Genomic DNA, 17,801 nt, shown 5'->3' with positions numbered 1-17,801 from the left:
CCGGGTCCAACGCCGTCTCCCTGATCTCCAGAGACCTCTGCAAGGGGGCCACCGCCTGGAGACACACACACACACACACACACACACACACACACAAATGTAGATTTAACACTTAATCAGCCATGAGGGGTCATTTGACTGTGAGTAAAACAAAATGTTATATCTTTGCACTCAATCAAATTTCAGATATACAGTATAACAGCACTGGGACTTTTAACTATATGTATCACTCCGCCGCACAGATGTTCTACTAAATGACCGTTAATTAGACTACATGTTTGTGTTCAGGTTACTAGGCAACAGTCCATTTGAAGTTCAGTTGCAGAACTTTTTATTTTTATTTTTATGATTAAATAAACAAACAAATCATAATCTGTTGTCGCTTATTACTGTTAACTAATAAATTGCGCTGTGTTGTATAAAAGCAATATCACACGAGAGGGAGTGCTGTCCTACTGAATATCAGCACTCCCTCTCGTGTGATATTGCTTAAGTGACTTAAAATCAGCAAACGCATAGAACAAGAAGGTGGAATAGGCAAAGCAGAGAGGCGGGCAGTTATTTCCTGGTTAGGCGGAATGAACGAGGTCAAACGAACTGGCCCTAATCGAAACGTATGGAAACACATACAATGTTAAATCCGGTATGTTCCAGCCTAAAGTAAACATGTCAGCTGGAAGGGCGACTGCCATAGTGAACATGGCTACATGCTACATGCTCAATCTAAAGAATGCTCCGTGCTCCGTGCTCCGGGGCTGCGTGGCAGCTGTGTGTACCTGGCTGAGGAGGCCCAGGTCTTTGAGGAAGCGGCCCAGCGTCTCGTACAGGTTGGATAGCTGGATCATGCCGTCCTCGTTCTCGCAGCTCTTCTCGTAGAGCTTCAGGGAGTCAAAGTACTCGGTGGCCATGGAGGCCTTGTCCTTACCCACGTACTGCCAGTAGGCCAGCAGCTCCGAGAAGTGACCCCTGGAACCACCGAGGACAGACAGACCACCGTCGGTGCCAGACCACAAACTGATGTATCAACGGCTCAAACTAAGATATACACCAAGTCATAACACACCAATTACAGAAACACTCACCCACACAAACTCTTTCTCTCTTGTCCTCCCTATTTCTGTCTCTCTCTATTGCTCTCTCTCTCTCTCTATATTGCTCTCTCTCTCTCTCTATTGCTCTCTCTCTCTCCCTCCCCCTCTCTCTCCCCCTCCCCCGCTCTCCTCCTCCCCCCCCCCCCCCCCCCTCCTCTCTCTCTCTCTCTCTCCCCCTCTCCCTCAAGTAGTTATATCAAGCAACCTCGTGTCTCTCCACTATAAAATCATCCTCTTGCCGTGTCAACTGTTTATGCGATGTCCATACATGTCACATTTACATTTACATTTACATTTTTGGCATTTAGCAGACGCCTTGACTTAACGTCACATGACTTAAACCCATCCGGGCCGACAGACGCGGGTCAGGCAGGGCAGGACTGACCTCTTGTAGAGGTTCTGGGAGACAAACAGGTTGAGGAGGCTGAGCTGCAGCTTGGCCCGGTCGCCCTGCTGCTGCAGCAGCCAGGGCAGCTCGTCTGACACCCGCCACGTCACCCTGTCCTGACTGCACACACAGGCCCGCCAGACAGACAGACAGACAGACAGACACACAGGCAGGCAGGCCCGGCGGACACACACACACACACAGACACACACACACACACACACACAGGCCCGGCAGACACGCACACAGACAGACAGACACACAGACAGACAGGCCCGGCAGACACACACACAGACAGACAGACACACATTTTAAATGCTTTATGTCCACATAAATGTACAATATTTAAAGGACATAAATACTATCAGTGCATTTTGACATTATGAAGAAGAAGAAAAAAAAGCACCGCCTTCTACTCGATCTTTTCAGTTTGTAAAGCGTCTTTGAGTGTCTAGAAAAGCTCTATATGAGTCTAATGTATCATTATTATTATTATTATTATTATTATGAATGGTTGACCAGACCTGAGCTGCTGACTGAAGTAGTGGATCAGCTTCTCTCTGTATGTGGAAGAGCAGCTCCCTCCTTCCATGAACTCCAGCCGGACGGCCTCCCCAACCTGCCGCAGAGGTTCAAAACACATAGCACAGCAGATTCTAGAAGATTCTAGAAGGGTAAGAAGTCCCAACCCAGGGTTCCCACACCTTCTGAAACATCACATTCAAGCACCTTTCAAGGACTTTCAAGACTCAATTGCCTCAAATTCAAGGACCCAACACTGCATAGTTTGAGACAGACCTAGATGAGAATTTATATAATAGGCACTATCCGCTCACAGACAACAATTAAAAAAGAGAGGCTTGAATGTGTGAACACTAGATGGTCTCTTGCCTTCTCTGCTCGATTCTATTGGCTCTGACGCTTCAAATGAGTGGTCAATCGTGACATTTTGACCAATGGGTTCTGGAGAAAAAATTCACTGCGTAAACGTCACGAAGCTGGTGTGAAAACGAGGCCGTTGCGCAATAGAGAGCGCACAGAAAAAATTCAAGCACTTTCAATGAACCCATGTCTATTTTCAAAAACTTTTAAGGCCTTGATTTTGTTTTTTTCTCGAATTCACAAACTTTCAAGGATTGTTTTTAAAAAATATTTTTTTTTTCTTTTTCTGAGAGGGGCAGTCCCACTCATATTTTTCTTTTTTTATTGTGATAGACACAGTAGAGATTTAGACAGGAAGGATGGGTGAGACAGAGAGGAGGGATGACATGCAGGATATGTCCCCGGCCGGAATCGAACCGGGAACCCTGCAGTTACATGGTCAACGCTTAGTCCGCTACGCCACCTAAGTGCCCTAAACTTTCAAGGATTTCAAGGACCCGAGGGAACCCTGCCAACCTGTAGGTGCTGGAAGCGGATGAGTCCACAGCAGAGGGAGACGATGCAGAGACCCTGCAGGCGGTGGAGCAGAGAGGAGAGGACGGGCAGGCCCAGGTCTGGGAACACCTCCAGCACCTCCGACTCACTCACACCGTTATGACTGGCACACACCAGACACAGCATCTGTGGAGGAGGGGGGGGCGCCCCACACACACACACACACACACACGCACACGCGCACGCGCACACACACACACACACACGCACGCGCACACACACACACACACGCACGCGCGCACACACACACACACGCACGCGCACACGCACACGCACGCACACACACACAAGGCAGAAAAGCAGAGCAGAAAAAATCAGCTCTGATGAACTTAGGATAAACACCGCTTGACGTGGTATTGTTGGTAAAAAGCCAGGTGAAAAACTGTGGTGTTTGAATCGAAACCGGACTGTCCCGATGTCGTCGGTGTGTTCGTTTAGGTGTGACGGGGTTGTCACCTCTCTCATGATGTGTCTCTCCCTGTCCGTGCTGAGAGAGTCTAGCGCCACCTTGAGGCCCAGGCTGTAAAGAGACATGGTGTCCTGACACAGTAGACACTCCTCCAGAGTCCTCTCCACCGGCCAGGCAGACCTGCTGGTGGGACAACAACACATTTACAAGATACAGACACAGACAGAGACACGTCACAGACACAGACACAGACACAGACAGGGACAGGGACAGACAGAGACACAGACACAGACAGGGACACAGACAGACACAGACAGAGACACAGACAGAGACAGGGACAGGGACAGACAGGGACAGAGACACAGGGACGGACAGACAGAGACATAGACAGAGACAGACACTGAGACAGGGACAGGGACAGACAAAGACAGACAGACAGAGACAGAGACAGGGACAGACAAAGACAGACAGAGACACAGACAGACAGAGACAGAGACAGAGACAGACACAGAGACAGGGACAGAGACAGGGACAGGGACAGACAAAGACAGACAGAGAGACAGAGACAGAGACAGACAAAGACAGACAGAGACACAGACAGACAGAGACAAAGACACAGAGACAGAAACACAGAGACAGAGACAGACACACAGAAATAGAGACAGACACAGACACAGAGACAGACACACAGAGACAGACACAGACACGGACATAGAGACAGACACACAGAGACAGACACAGACACAGAGACAGACACAGAGACAGACACCCAGACCCACAGACCCAGACCCAGACCCAGACCCCCCCACACACACACACACACACACACACAAACTAGCTAAGACGTAAGGGCTTACCTAGTGATCATCTTGGCTAGGAGCGTGACATACAGGGCGTTACAGGTAGAGCCGGAGCGACAGTGTCTCTCCAGCTTCTTCTCCTGTTGAACACACACACACACACACACACACACACACACACACGGATGTTCTACTCAGAGGGAAGAGAGAAGAATTCACAGACCTTGACGCAAAGGGAATGTCATCTGGATACGAGCGGGTAGACACTCACCTGGTCTTTAGTGAGTTTGACGTCCATGGCCAGGCACTCTGTGTTGATCACACTCTTCACCTCTCTGGGGTTCAGGGGGTCCAGGTGGAGTGTCGGCCAGAGCCTGGGGAGAAATATTTCAACATTTCGTGACGTTAGAATTATAAGGTTCTATCTCCATTTTTGTCAAAATTGAGTTTTTTTACATAATCTGATCCATTAGGCGTTTATTAATGCCCGTGTGGTGTTATTTTTTAAAATGTTGACATTTTCGAGTTAGTAATTCATAAAATACAACGGTTCCATCTCACAAAACATAATGGAATGTAAAAACTTTGACGCTCAATATCTCTGAACTGCCCTAAACGGAGATAGAACCTTCTCATTCTAAGCTCACGATTTACTGCATTAGATGATACACTATAGGCACTAGGTACGTACATAGGTGGGCAGGTTCCACTGATCTGAGGTGATTGTGCATGGACTGATAAGAATGGAACCTATCGCTAAGCCACGCCCCCCCGAAATAGAAATTGTCCAATCATATCACAGCAAAAGTCACTACGGACAGAAAACTCAGACAAACAACTCGCTAATAATATCTGACGGTGAAAAGCTTCTTGTCATCTTTAAAAAATAAATAAAAATAAACGGTCGGTCACGGTCAGTCAGTCAGTCCCTGTCAGTGAAGAGTTGTTTGTTTGTCCGAGTTTCCAAAGGGGGCGTGGCTTAGCGATAGGTCCATGTGTGTGAACCCCCACCTCCAAGCCTGAGGACATGTCTCCACGTTGACCGACACCACGACCCTGACGTTCACGGGCAGGGGGTCGATCAGCCACTTCATGTGCCTCTCCGCTTGCTGTTACAGGAATATACAGGTTAATTTCAATACCTTTCTTTTTTTTCTTTTTTTATTTTATCCCTTTTTCACCCAATTTGGTATCCAATTGAACCCAACCTAGCATCCAATTATCCCCTGCCTATTGCGTAGTATCCGCCGCACGACCCCGTGGCCGGCAGACCCAGAGGAGATCGCCAGGCAGACTAGCTGACTGGCTCCTCGAGCCCGACACCGTTACTCCAGCACCAGACGGGGGCGGTGTTGTGCGACGGATCCTTGTCCGGAAATAGTCCTATACCCCCCTTTGGGAGCGGCCGCTCAATATGCCGCTCCCTGTGTGCCCCGGCCATATTCGGGTCTGGCGAGACCGGGATTCGATCCCAGTCCCCGGTGGGCAGCTTGCACTAGAGGCTAATGCTTAGACTGCTGCGCCACCGCGGGGCAATTTCAATACCTTTCTAAGACTTTTTAAAGACCTTGTCAATATTTTTCCAGACCTCACCGCCACTTCTAGCTGTAACCGTTACGGTTACAATCAGTGACACCTTTAACTTAACAGTTTTAGTTTGCAATAGACGAGACCACTATCATACAACAGAATTTCCGGTTCATCTTTGTTTTTTAATAAAACTAATAGATTCACGAACTTTTACTCAAAGTTTTTAGGACTCAAACTCTTTGTCTAATTCAGAAAAATACCAACAAAATCCAAGACCTCATAAAATCGTGATAAGACTTTTTAATACTTATTAAGGGTCTTGATTTTCCCAAAATTGATTTATCAACTTTTAATACTTTTCAAGACACCGCGGATACCCTGATATAGTAATAGCAGTCGATAATAACACTTGACAATAGTGTAGTAGAGGATTCATAGACGTGACGCGTGGTTGGAGAAAATAGTTAGTAGTACCTGTATTTGGTCAATGGAGTCTATGATGATGATGATGTTGCCTTGGTGTCTGGCTGACAGCCTCTCTAGCCAGCGAGGGAACTCCTCTAGGATCTTGCAGGGGTCCATGGACAGGCCGGAGATGGACCAGAAGTGCTGGAGGAGCTGACGGGTCAAAGGTCAAAACAGGACGTTAACACTAGAACAGCCGTGCCCTTTTTACCCACTCAAATGACCCCCCCTCTTTACAATGCTCAAGCTGCCGTTTACACACAACGACCACTAGTTGGCCGCTTGTAAATTAGCCTGCCTCCTCCTACACAGAAAAAACTGCAAAACAGCTTTATACTAGCTTATCCTGATGTGATGATTTTGAACATGTAAGGATACTGGGGTGGTAGAACGCACATATCTAGGAAAAGTCATGAAAGGAGGGTCCTGAAATGTTATCGAGTGCAAAGATATAACTTATTATTAGGCTGATTATGTGTTAAATGGATCACCTGGGACACAAGCGGTAGCCAACACACGTGAATGATCTGCTACTATAAAGGGAGAGGAGAGGAGAGGAGAGGAGAGGAGAGGAGAGGAGAGGAGAGGAGAGGAGGGGAGAGGAGGGGAGAGGAGGGGAGAGGAGGGGAGAGGAGAGGAGAGGAGAGGAGAGGAGGGGAGGGGAGGGGAGGGGAGGGGAGAGGAGAGGAGGGGAGAGGAGAGGAGAGGAGAGGAGAGGAGAGGAGAGGAGGGGAGAGGAGGGGAGAGGAGGGGAGAGGAGAGAAGGGGAGAGGAGAGGAGGGGAGGGGAGAGGAGAGGAGAGGAGGGGAGAGGAGAGGAGGGGAGGGGAGAGGAGAGGAGAGGAGAGGAGAGGAGAGGAGAGGAGAGGAGGGGAGAGAGGAGGAGGAGAGGAGAGGAGAGGAGAGGAGGGGAGAGGAGAGGAGAGGAGAGGAGAGGAGAGGAGGGGAGAGGAGAGGAGAGGAGGGGAGGAGGAGGAGGAGAGGAGAGAGGAGGAGAGAGGAGGGGAGAGGAGAGGAGAGGAGAGGAGAGGAGGGGAGAGGAGAGGAGGGGAGAGGAGGGGAGAGGAGAGGAGGGGAGGGGAGGGGAGGGGAGAGGAGAGGAGAGGAGAGGAGAGGAGGAGGAGGAGGAGAGGAGAGAGGAGGAGAGAGAGGAGGAGGAGAGGAGGGGAGAGGAGAGGAGAGGAGAGGAGAGGAGAGGAGGGGAGGGGAGAGGAGAGGAGAGGAGAGGAGAGGAGAGGAGAGGAGAGAGAGGAGAGGAGAGGAGAGGAGAGGAGGGGAGAGGAGGGGAGAGGAGAGGAGAGGAGAGGAGGGGAGAGGAGAGGAGGGGAGGGGAGGGGAGAGGAGAGGAGAGGAGGGGAGGGGAGAGGAGAGGAGAGGAGAGGAGGGGAGAGGAGAGGAGAGGAGGGGAGAGCAGAGGAGGGGAGGGGAGAGGAGAGGAGAGGAGGGGAGAGGAGAGGAGAGGAGAGGAGAGGAGAGGAGGGGAGGGGAGAGGAGGGGAGAGGAGAGGAGAGGAAAGGAGGGGAGAGGAGAGGAGAGGAAGAGCCCTTACCTTGACAGTGAGGCGTTTGATGATGAGCACAGGCTCAGAGCTGGTGGAGAGAGGGCGGCCCACGAAGTGGTACAGGAACAGAGTGTTGGGGGAGTGCTTCTGCTGCAGCTCCACCCTGGAGGGGAATTAAAAGGGACAGTTAACCAAAATTACACAACCACATATTTAGGGTATATACAGGAATCTTGAGGTTAATTTCAATACCTTTCTAAGACTTATTAAAGACCTTGTCAATATTTTTCCAGACCTCACCGCCACTTCGAGCTGTAACCGTTTACATCAGTGAACCTTTTAACTTAACAGTTTTAGTTTGCAATAGACTACTAGACCACTATCATACAACACAATTTCTGGTTCTTTGTTTTTTAATAAAACTAATAAATTCACAAACTTTTACTAAACGTTTTTAGGACTCAAACTCTTTGGACAGAGTCTAATTCAGAAAAATACCTACAAAATTCAAGACCTCATAAAATCGTGATAAGACTTTTTAATACTTATTAAGGGTCTTGATTTTCCCAAAATGTATTTATCAACTTTGAATACTTTTCAAGACACCGCGGATACCCTGTAGTATTTACAGGAGACCCCCATACCCATGACAGTCTAAACTAGTCAAGAAATACCCTTATATAAGGTCAGCTTTCTGGTGGACGTAGGGTCAATACCCTTATATAAGGTCAGCTTTCTGTTGGACATAGGGTCAATACCCTTATATAAGGTAAGCTTTCTGTTGGACATGGGGTCAATACCCTTATATAAGGTCAGCTTTCTGTTGGACATAGGGTCAATACCCTTATATACGGTAAGCTTTCTGGTGGACGTAGGGTCAATACCCTTATATAAGGTCAGCTTTCTGGTGGACATAGGGTCAATACCCTTATATAAGGTCAGCTTTCTGGTGGACATAGGGTCAATACCCTTATATAAGGTAAGCTTTCTGTTGGACATGGGGTCAATACCCTTATATAAGGTCAGCTTTCTGTTGGACATAGGGTCAATACCCTTATATACGGTAAGCTTTCTGGTGGACGTAGGGTCAATACCCTTATATAAGGTCAGCTTTCTGGTGGACGTAGGGTCAATACCCTTATATAAGGTCAGCTTTCTGGTGGACGTAGGGTCAATACCCTTATATAAGGTCAGCTTTCTGGTGGACGTAGGGTCAATACCCTTATATAAGGTCAGCTTTCTGTTGGACATAGGGTCAATACCCTTATATAAGGTCAGCTTTCTGGTGGACATAGGGTCAATACCCTTATATAAGGTCAGCTTTCTGGTGGACATAGGGTCAATACCCTTATATAAGGTCAGCTTTCTGGTGAACATAGGGTCAACAATACCCTTATATAAGGTAAGCTTTCTGGTGGACATAGGGTCAATACCATTATATAAGGTCAGCTTTCTGGTGGACGTAGGGTCAATACCCTTATATAAGGTCAGCTTTCTGTTGGACATAGGGTCAATACCATTATATAAGGTCAGCTTTCTGGTGGACATGGGGTCAATACCCTTATATAAGGTCAGCTTTCTGGTGGACGTAGGGTCAATACCCTTATATAAGGTAAGCTTTCTGGTGGACATAGGGTCAATACCCTTAAATAAGGTAAGCTTTCTGGTGGACGGAGGGTCAATACCCTTATATAAGGTAAGCTTTCTGGTGGACGGAGGGTACATTCTCACCACTTGGAGAGGAGGAGAGATTTCCCAGAGCCTGGTCCCCCTGACACCAGTAGTGGGGGGGTTGGTGGGGGCGCCGCCACCATGTCGTTCAGACGATCTATGTACTGAGGAGAAGACAGCACACCACAGCACACATGGTTATGGTCATCTGATTTGTTCAAAATAGTTCTCATTAGGGCTGCACGACATCGGAAAAAAATTACATTGCGATACATTTTCTTTCTGCGCTACCTATTGCGATATGAAAAAAATACAGGAATTTTCACCAGATTACTTAATAGCTTTAAGTAATAGCTTTATTTGGAAGGAATTCATTCATTCATCATTCGATTGTGTTGGGGTGTGAAAAAACAAAACAAAAAAAGATTAAATGGTGAATGGAAATCAGCTAATGTTAAACTCTGTTCTCCACTCATGCTTCTCATAAAAAAATAAATTAAAAAAAGAGATACAGAAACCAGGAGGAGAGAGATATTATGGTTGGGCCAGTCCTACCTTCTGGAAGCCCAGCTGAGAGGCAGCGCTGCATGCTTGCTGATAGGCCTCCATCTGCTCCTGCTCGTCATGCAGGTCCCACAGTACGTCTGCCGAGTCCTCCTCGCGAATCTCCTCTATCCCAGAGTCCTTACTGTCCCCCTCAGCGCCCTCCAGACCCAGCAGCTCCTGAGAGAGACACCCATGTTTGATGGAAAAGATTCTATAAAAGAAGCTATGTACGGTATTGAAAGGCTACTTTTCTTATTCAATTTCAGATTTGGTCACATGTGCCAAGGGAGAGGGAGGGGGAGGGAGGAGGAAGGGAGAAGAGGAGGAGGAGGGGGAGGAGGAGGAGGAGGAGGAGAGGAGAAGAGAGGAGAGGAGAGGAGAGGAGAAGAGAAGAGAAGAGAAGAGAGGAGAGGAGAGGAGAGGAGAGGAGGGGAGGGGAGAAGAGAGGAGAGGAGAGGAGAGGAGAAGAGAAGAGAGAGAGGAGAAGAGAAGAGAAGAGAGGAGAGGAGAGGAGAAGAGAGGAGAGGAGGGGAGGGGAGGGGAGAAGAGAAGAGAGGAGAGGAGAGGAGAGGAGAGGAGAGGAGGGGAGGGGAGAAGAGAAGAGAAGAGAGAGAGGAGAAGAGAAGAGAAGAGAGGAGAGGAGAGGAGAGGAGAGGAGAAGAGAGGAGAGGAGAGGAGGGGAGGGGAGGGGAGAGGAGAGGAGAGGAGAGGAGAGGAGAGGAGAGGAGAGGAGAGGAGAGGAGAGGAGAGGAGTCTCTGTACCTGTTTGATGACTTTCTCCAGTTGGTCGTAAATCATCGACGCTCCTTCTTCCGGGGAGCCGCCGTGGTCCACTACCTGTGGTTATGAATTTTAATTAATTATAATTAATTTTGACATTTAGCAGACGCTTTTAATCCAAAGCGACTTACAATTACAAATTACAGGGACATTCCCCCTGGAGTAACTGAGGGCTAAGTGCCTTACTCAAGGGCACACTAGTAGTGGTGTGGCTTCAGGCGGGATTTGAACTCACAACCTTCTGATCACAAGTCCAACTCACTATCCACTAGACCACCACTACCCCTTATGATACGGTAGCATAGGGGTTACATAGTGGTTATGATACGGTAGCATAGAGGTTACATCCAATTCATACTGTATGCCAAGGATTTCCATGTTGTTATACACAGGGGTTCCCACACCTTCTAAAACATCAAATTCAAGCACCTTTCAAGGACTTCCAAGACTCAATTCCCTCAATGGTGTCTGGTGTAGTAGGAACCTCACCTTGACTTTGGCGGCCTTGTCAGCGGCGTTGACGCTCTCCAGCAGCTGCCTGGTGGGGCCGCTGAGAGGACACGCCTCCACCGTCCTGAGGTAGAGGATCAGAGGACGGCCGTCCGGGTTCTTCACAAACGCCTCGTCAGCGTCCTCCGCCACTGAACTACACACACACACACACACACACACACACACACAACACGGCACGCTTGACGACTCGGGTTCACTTTCCGAGACAGAGACTCAACAGACTCAATAATCTTCTAGAAGATTCTAGAAGGGTAAGAAATCCCAACCCAGGGTTCCCACACCTTCTGAAACATCAAATAATTCAAGCACTTTTCAAGGACTTTCAAGACTCAATTCCCTCAAATTCAAGGACCCAACACGGCATAGTTTGAGACAGATCTAGATGAGAATTGATATAATAGGAACTATCCGCTCACAGACAACGATTAAAAAGAGAGGCTTGAATGCGTGAACACTAGATGAAAAAGTGAAGGGGAAGTAGACACTGACCTAGTGATTGAGGATTTAAGGAGGAGCACACACACAGAGCTCCTCTCAATCTCCTGCTTGCGTTCCAGTGCGTAGGCCCCAGCACTCTCCTCAGGGAAACAGACATCCAGGTAGAAATGGCCCAGTCCCTCACAGAAGCTCTTCAGCATGGGAGAGTACCTCTACAGAGGGGACAATGACACAACGACATTAAGAGTCGCCTCAGGTTTGACCACCAAACCACCCTCAAGACCACCAGGACCAATCTCCGGTCCTGGGGTGATGGGGCCTTTTCAGCCGCAGCCCCGTCCCTCTGGAACGCCCTCCCTAACCACATCAGACAGGCCGACACCCTCCCAACATTTAAACAGACCCTCGAAACCCGCCTCTTCAAGCTCGCCTTCACCAGTTAACCCTCTCCCCCTCCCCTTCCCATGTGTCCCCAGCACTACCTTAATTAGGCTCTTATACTTTCTTTTATTTATTTTTTCTTTTATTATTAATACTCAATCTTTTTGGTTTGTAAAGCGTCTTTGAGTTTCTAGAAAAGCGCTATATAAGTCTAATGTATCATTATTATTATTTGTATTATTATTATTAATATTAACATAAGGGCTGGGTAAAAAGAAAGAGGTATCTTTGATGACAAGGTTATTGATTATTTAGGCAGAGGGAGGTACTCTCATAGGGCTTTCACACCGGCAAAGAACCGTGCCGGTTCGCGTTCGCGTTTGGGAACCTCCGAACATTGGCGCTGTCTGGCGAACGAGCCCGCGTTCATGTATGAACGCGGGCTCGTTCGCCAGACAGCGCCAACGTTCGGAGGTTTCCGAACGCGAACGCGAACCGGCACGGTTCTTTGCCGGTGTGAAAGCCCTATCAGTCAGCTAAGTGAAGAGTGTAGGTGAAGGTTGAATAAGTGGGTGTACCTGGGTGAAGATGTCCAGCTCTGCCTGGGTCTCCTGGGTGCAGATGAAGTAGCAGCGCACCGTGTTACTCCACAAGGCCTGGGACACGTGAGGAGACACCTGCAGCAGGCTGGCCACAGCCGCATCCCAGTCATCTGAAATGGTAAATGGTAAATGGACTGCACTTACAGTATATCTCAAAAGTGAGTACACCCTTTCGATTTTTGCAAATATTCTGTCATATCCTACTCACTTTTGTTGCCAGCTGTTTAGACATTAACAGCTGTGTACTGAGTAATTTTCAATGGACAATAAATCTATACTGTTATTCAAGCAGCACACTGACTACTTTAAGTTATATCAAAGTTTCATTAAGATAGTGTTATCCAGGCCCCGCGGTGGCGCAGCGGTCTAAGCATCAGTCTCTGGTGCAAGCTGCCCACTGGGGACTGGGATCGAAACCCGGTCTCGCCAGACCCGGATATGGCCGGGGCCCACGGGGAGCAGCATATTGGACGGCCGCTCCCGAGGGTGGTATAGGCTATTTCCGGATAAGGATCCGTCGCGCAACACCGCCCCCGTCTGGTGCCGGAATAACAGTGTTGGGCTTGAGGGGCCGGTAGCTAGTCTATCGGCTTGAGGGGCCGGTAGCTAGTCTGCCGGCCACGGGGTGCGCGTGCGGCCGATCCTACGCAATAGGCGACAGGGGATAATTGGACACTAGGTTGGGTATAATTGGATACTAAATTGGGTGAAAAAGGGATAAAATCAAAAATAAATAAAAAAAATTAAAAAAGATAGTGTTATCCCCTGAAAGGATATAACAGAATATTTGCAAAAATCTAAAGGGTGTACTCACTTTTGAGATATACTGTATATAGGGCTTTTTTTGCTGCTCCAAAGCTGCTCCAAAGCGCTTTACAACGGCCTCTCATTCACCCATTCATACACACATTCACACACCAATATCGGCAAGCTGCCATGCAAGGCGCTGGCCCGCTCACTGGGAGCAATTTTGGGGTTCAGTGTCTTGCCCAAGGACACTTCGACATGTGGCCAGCCGGGGCTCGAACCGCCGATCTGCCAACCTTGCGATCATTAGGCGGTGACTCTACCTCCTGCGCCACAACCGCCCCAGAAACACACACACAAGCACACTGGACCAGGGTTCCCACACCTTCTGAAACATCACATTTAAGCACCTTTCAAGCACCTTTCGAGGACTTTCAAGACTCAATTTCCTCAAATTCAAGGAAACCAACACGGCATAGTTTGAGACAGAAGCAGTTGACGAGCTAGGTAAAACATTTCTGTATATACATGTATTTTTTTTTTTTTAGAGAGAGAGAGAGAGCGAGTGTGAGAGAGAGAGGGGGGAATTCAAGCACTTTCAATGACCCATGTCTATTTTTCAAAAGTTTTAAGACCTTGATTTCTTTTTCTCAAAATTAATTCACAAACTTTCAAGGATTTCAAGGACCCGTGGGAGCCCTGTGACACACATAGCAGCACACCCAAAATATGGCCATGCCAGCTGAGAAACAAAGTCTCCAGACAAATGCTTTCACATAATAGCGACGGGATGGAACCAAACGTAAAAGTCGAACCATGTTTACCTCTGCTCACGTTGGCGAACGGGCCCTCCACGTCGATCAAACTGTGGGCAAACTCAGGCCCTCTGAAGGTCTGCTGCAGTTGCATCATGCTGCCCATAGAGGGCTCACTCCCGAGGACCCCGCCGCTCCAGTAGTCACACTGAGTCCCTGCAGCTATAATAATAATAAGAAGAAGAAGAAGAAGAAGAAGAAGAAGAAGAAGAATTCATTGCATTTATACAGCGCTTTTCTGAGGCTCAAAGACGCTGACAATATGGGGAAAACAGAAAACACAGAAACAACAAGCAACAGATAACATGAGCACATAGAACACAGAGTTAACGAACGGGGAACACAGTAACGCAGTAATGCAGCAATGTCCGGGTTAGGGGGTCGGGGAGGTTGTATGCATGTCCAGGGGGGGAGGGGGGTGGCAGGGTTAGAGGAGATGGTTAGGGCTAGGGGAGGTTGTATGCATGGGAGAACAGGTAGGTTTTGAGGTGGGATTTAAAAGTGGAGAGTGAGGGTGAGTCTCTTGAGTGGTTGAGGGAGAGAGTTCGCAGCTCGTGAAAAGGCACAGATTGCTTTAGATAAGCAATTACAGAAGACCAAAAGCGGTGTCGTGTCCTCATTCTGCATAGCAGAACAGCAGGTGGAATGTGAAAGCTCATGTCAAACCAAACCCTAAAAGCCCAGGGTAATAAACGTCTGAGGGGTGGGACGGCCTTCACCTGTGACGGTGGTCCTGTTGTCGTCGTCGTCGGAGTCGTCAGGGTCGTACACCATGATGCCCTGCGCCTGCAGCTGCTGCAGCTTGGCCTCCAGGTCTCGCTTGGCCCGCAAGAGATCCTGAATCTCCTTCTCTTTCGTCTCGCGGAATATCTGCCATTCAAATGACAATAATCATTAATTATTTTATTTATTCATTTGTTGACCAGGGACAGTACACATTAATAAACCAGTTGGTAAATGAGTCAGTGTTAGCCAAATGTATGTCAACTGTTGGTCAGATTCTCTAAAAAAAATAAAAATAAAAATAAACAGCAAATTTATCAGAGCAGTATAGCAATAGGCTCTCATTAACTAACTAGGCCTACTAGACATTATATACAATATTATTTTCAGAAAAAGCATGTAAAAGCATGTAAGACATACATAACAACGATGAACTACATCGAAATCTAAGAGATACAGGGCATATATATAACAAATACAGAGTAAAAGGACAAAGTATTAAACAGTACCAGGATTTACATGGAACATTGAGAATAACATTCTAAACATTCTAACATAATAAAGTACATTAGACTTATATAGCGCTTTTCTAGACACTCAAAGACGCTTTACAAACTGAAAAGATCGAGTAGTAATAATAAAAAGAAACAAAAAATAAATAAAAGAAAGTATAGGGGCCTAATTAAGGTAGTGCTGGGGACACATGGGGAGGGGGAGGGGGATAGGGTTAACTGGTGAAGGCAAGCTTGAAGAGGTGGGTTTTGAGGGTTTAATTGTTACAATGTTGGCAGGGTGTTGGCCTGTCTGATGTGGTAGGGGAGGGCGTTCCAGAGGGACGGGGCTGCGGCTGAAAAGGCCCTATCATCATTCAAAGACACGTTGGTTGTGGCTCCATAACACTCAGTGGGCGCTGTGTGATTGATTGCCGTGTTGATACCTGACAGCATTCATATATTTTTTTCCATGTATTACTCAAGCGTTATGGAACGAGAAGCCGTGGTATATCGTGGATATCGGCACAGCTAGCGGGTTGGTTAGGCACAACGCGAAGCGGAGTGCTGTTACACCCCCTAGCTGTGCTGTGCGATATCCACGATATACCACGGCTTCTCGTTCCATAACTCTTTTATACAACGGTTACCACATTTATCTATCAATATTTCACAAAAGAAAGACAAGACAAACTTTTAATTAATGTATTTTAATGGAACTATGCGTGTAAGTGTATTCATCCGCTGAACAGTTGTTTATTGAATGAATGAATTATCTTTATTGTCATTGTAACAGGTACAACGACATTTGGTTGCTAAGCAACGGTAATAATGGAACTTCGATAACGGTAATATATACAAACGCGGAGTCATATGAAAAGATGTGTCAACATTCCATGTAGCCGTGCGTATATCATGGATATCGGCACGGCTGGAACGCAAACTGACCAATAGAGACAATGGACCAAACTGACCAATAGAAGACAATGGACCGGATCTATCCATTGTATAATTTACCTTAAACTGCCGTTTGACCTTGTCCCGGTCATGCTCGAAGGTGGCAGCCCTCTCCATGGCTTGGTACTTGGCCTCTAGAGCATTCTCCTTCTCTCTCAGGATCTTCTGGTAGGTCTTCTGTAGAGCCTGTCCAAAAAAAAAAAAAAAAAGCTTTACTGTTACCACGAAGACAGCACTTACAAACCTGACCACCGAGATATCTCACGTCTCCTGAAATAAGTCAAATCAATCTAGTGAGAAACACAATACATGCTCATCCCAATCACTCATCCGCAATCTTGACAATATTACAATAAGCATAGGCCTATAGGACAATAGGGGACATTCAAACAGGCCCACCTGAGTGACCTTACCTATAGCACATCGGCATAATAGCGATTTTTTTTGTTATGCTTGTTGTAAATAAAAGTTCTATCATGCATTGAAATGACATTAAACTAAGATAATAAGATGGTTATCATAATTTTTCTAATCTTTATTAATAAGTTATTATTACAGAAACAGTAAGTGACATTTTCCGAGAGCGAAATCTGGTATTTAAAAATGGCGGTTAGCGATGAAATCTATGAACATGGGATGACGATTTCCATTGACCAATCAACGGTGTGCAGCGTCACACGTCACACGCAGCCTGACAAAAAAGTACCTTTCGCTAACTTTCGCTACCCCTCTCGAACTGGAACTAAAAACGGCACGGGTACTATGGCCCGGTACGGCTCGGTTAGCAGTGGAGAAAGGAAAACGAACCGGGCCGGCCCGGTAGTGGAAAAGCGCCATTACTGTCCATGCCCTGGTCTCACCTGCAACTCCGCCCTCAGCCGCTTGTTCTCCTCGTCCAGCTTGGCCTCCTTCTTCTGCATGGCGGCGACCTCGTTGTTCTTGCTGACCCGGAAGATCTCGTACTCCTTGCGGAGGCGCTCGTACTCCGCGGCGTACTCCAGGTCCACCGAGCCCGTGGACTTGAAGCTGGCGCCGATGACCCTGGGCCCGCGGCGGAAAGAGCTGCGCAGTAGGCGGGCCTTGGGTTTGACCTCCACGGGGATCTCGCAGGCCTCCCCGCCCTCGCCCCCGTACGCATCCTCGATCACCTCCCCCGGGCTCACCAGAGAGGAGGCGGTGCCCATGGCGGTGGCCCTGGAGCGGCAGCCACTCCAGTAGCCTCCTTCACTACTGAGCTACACTCAGGAGATCCCCCCCCTGGATCATGGACATGGCTGCTTCTGTCCTAAGGATGAGACAGAAGGAAGAGTCAGAGTGAGAGGTATGCATCTCACAGGTTATATATATCTAGAGAGAGAGAGAGAGAGAGAGAGAGAGAGAGAGAGAAGGAAGAGTGAGAGGAATGCATCTCACAGGTTATATATATCGAGAGAGAGAGAGAGAGAGAGAGAGAGAGAGAGAAGGAAGAGTGAGAGGAATGCATCTCACAGGTTATATATATCGAGAGAGAGAGAGAG

General features: G+C 47.8%; 1 protein-coding gene across 1 annotated transcript in view; it reads right to left on the bottom strand.

Moving 5' to 3' along the window:
* Positions 1-17,468, bottom strand: part of nphp3 (nephronophthisis 3) — a gene marked incomplete at its 5' end in the record, with an annotated part of 23,542 nt that extends 6,074 nt beyond the window's left edge. The window contains 21 exons of the mRNA XM_080547461.1: positions 1-55; positions 777-966; positions 1,477-1,599; positions 2,004-2,098; positions 2,878-3,042; positions 3,373-3,505; positions 4,183-4,265; positions 4,397-4,499; positions 5,137-5,234; positions 6,130-6,273; positions 7,669-7,783; positions 9,352-9,455; positions 9,847-10,014; positions 10,600-10,674; positions 11,107-11,263; positions 11,620-11,780; positions 12,528-12,661; positions 14,123-14,275; positions 14,833-14,983; positions 16,345-16,470; positions 17,145-17,468. The exon at positions 1-55 is cut by the window's left edge and continues 187 nt beyond it. Of these exons, the coding sequence (XP_080403587.1) occupies positions 1-55; positions 777-966; positions 1,477-1,599; positions 2,004-2,098; positions 2,878-3,042; positions 3,373-3,505; positions 4,183-4,265; positions 4,397-4,499; positions 5,137-5,234; positions 6,130-6,273; positions 7,669-7,783; positions 9,352-9,455; positions 9,847-10,014; positions 10,600-10,674; positions 11,107-11,263; positions 11,620-11,780; positions 12,528-12,661; positions 14,123-14,275; positions 14,833-14,983; positions 16,345-16,470; positions 17,145-17,468 (2,857 nt within the window). The remainder of the gene's footprint in view (positions 56-776; positions 967-1,476; positions 1,600-2,003; positions 2,099-2,877; positions 3,043-3,372; positions 3,506-4,182; positions 4,266-4,396; positions 4,500-5,136; positions 5,235-6,129; positions 6,274-7,668; positions 7,784-9,351; positions 9,456-9,846; positions 10,015-10,599; positions 10,675-11,106; positions 11,264-11,619; positions 11,781-12,527; positions 12,662-14,122; positions 14,276-14,832; positions 14,984-16,344; positions 16,471-17,144) is intronic.
* Positions 17,469-17,801: the final 333 nt, after the last annotated feature.

The sequence above is a fragment of the Nansenia antarctica genome (genome assembly GCF_963989245.1).
Source record: "Nansenia antarctica genome assembly, chromosome: 17".
In the NCBI taxonomy this organism is placed as follows: Eukaryota; Metazoa; Chordata; class Actinopteri; order Argentiniformes; family Microstomatidae; genus Nansenia; species Nansenia antarctica.
This window is presented reverse-complemented; position numbering and strand designations above follow the sequence as displayed.